The sequence below is a fragment of the Nicotiana attenuata genome, chromosome 8 (genome assembly GCF_001879085.1).
Source record: "Nicotiana attenuata strain UT chromosome 8, NIATTr2, whole genome shotgun sequence".
NCBI classification, from domain to species: domain Eukaryota; kingdom Viridiplantae; phylum Streptophyta; class Magnoliopsida; order Solanales; family Solanaceae; genus Nicotiana; species Nicotiana attenuata.
The window spans coordinates 44,457,667-44,459,385 of NC_031996.1; the positions used below are offsets into that span (position 1 = coordinate 44,457,667).

General features: G+C 35.3%; 1 protein-coding gene across 1 annotated transcript in view; it reads right to left on the bottom strand.

Moving 5' to 3' along the window:
• LOC109231719 (putative dual specificity protein phosphatase DSP8) overlaps positions 874-1,719 on the bottom strand; it is a 16,575-nt gene continuing 15,729 nt past the window's right edge. The window contains exon 6 of the mRNA XM_019397358.1: positions 874-979. Coding sequence (XP_019252903.1) covers positions 874-979 — 106 coding nt within the window. The remainder of the gene's footprint in view (positions 980-1,719) is intronic.

Genomic DNA, 1,719 nt, shown 5'->3' on the forward strand with positions numbered 1-1,719 from the left:
GAACCATAGCCTGACAAAGAGTTCGGTCCAATTTGGACGCCCATTTAGGAGGTGCCAAACAGACCCCATCATTGATTTGAGATCTTGATAAGGTGAATACCCAGTCTATTCAATGCTAGGCATAATGAGTATAAGGACCTCAAAAAAATCTCTTTTCGTCATATGAACTTTAAGGTGTATGAAGTTTCATATTTGATTTTTTCAGCAGAACGATAGAGACTTCATTTAACTTAGGTTGATCTAGGCCAGAGACAGACCTACGTCAAGATAATCCCACCTTTGAAACACTTTGGTAATGCTCCCAAATAATGAATCAGAGCACATGGAGCCATTTCCTTATCTTTTTTTCTGTCAAGAAAAAAAATGGCAGACTAACTGATATTTATATCAGTTAATGAAAGAGCCCAATGACAAAAAAAAATGCATGTTGGGTCTTTGAAACAGTTCAGATCATTTTAATAATAATAAGTTTGATCTGTTTTACCGAGAAGGTCTACGGTTCGAGTCCGTATAGCCCTATAAAAATGCAAAATCAAAAAAATTGTATAATTTTCATTTCTTCATTATTATTTCTTGCTTGTAACTAAGTGAAATCCAATTATTCCTATAAGTTTACTCACGGCAATCGTTTAAGCAAATGAAAGAAAAAACGCATATCAACGGATCCAATCGATATTGATTTTTTCAATTGCGGATAAACAAACCAACCTTTCGTCATTAATCTTCGGAGGCGAATTACATATTCATCAAAGTTACAGCTTCTGAAGGTAGTCTTCTTAACATATATATTTTTCTTCAAAATCGACCAATTAAAACTTAAATGAAATTAAACCGTGCGCTTCTGTCCGCTTCACGCCTCTTTCCATGAACCTGCTATGCTTCACACTCTCTGAAGCGCCCACCCACTCGCGTCGAGTCGCTTCTGTAATGCTCGCTTTGGCCAACCCTGTTTGTACTTTTATCAGATATTCGCTTAAACCTGCCAAAACCTGTAGAGTAACAGTTACTATATGGTATATTGTCCTCAGATGGCCATTATATTCCTAGTTAACTTGCTTGTTACTTGATTTCTTCCTGATTATGCGGTTTATGAGATTACTGGTTTTTTTGGTTTGCTGTCATGTTTATGACATCCGAGTCGATGTAGATTATTCTGTTATGCTATTTCTTCATGGAGCACAACAGTTTTAGTGAAGGTGTTTGACATGACATGAAGGTCTTTAGAGAAGCTGATGATCCAATCTGGTTGCTATTTCTGGAAGCACCTTCTTATTTCTTCTCCTCCTATATTTCCTTTGGAAGATGTGTTAGAGTTCATTGAGGAGGTTACTAACTTCTTTTCTAAATGAATTAGTCGATCCTCTTTGCTTCCAATCAGAATAAGTATTCGTGGCTTCTTTAGTTTTTGAATTGTGGATAGAGATAATACATAAATTACTCATCAAACTTGTCCGGAAAAATCATTTACACACCTTAACTTTACGGACGACCTATGTCCCCCCTATTCTTGTTTGGGATGAATTTAATACCCCATTGGTAACACTTAGTCAGTCTTGTGGTGGGGTGTATAGTACACGCGCGCCACGTGTCAATATCTGCTCAAAAACGATTTTTTTCTGTTTTTACAAAAAAAAAATAGTTTTTACAAATTTGTTTTTCCAGTTTTTACAAAATAAAATTCTTTTAAAAAACTGAAAAAATAAAAATAATATTTTTCAA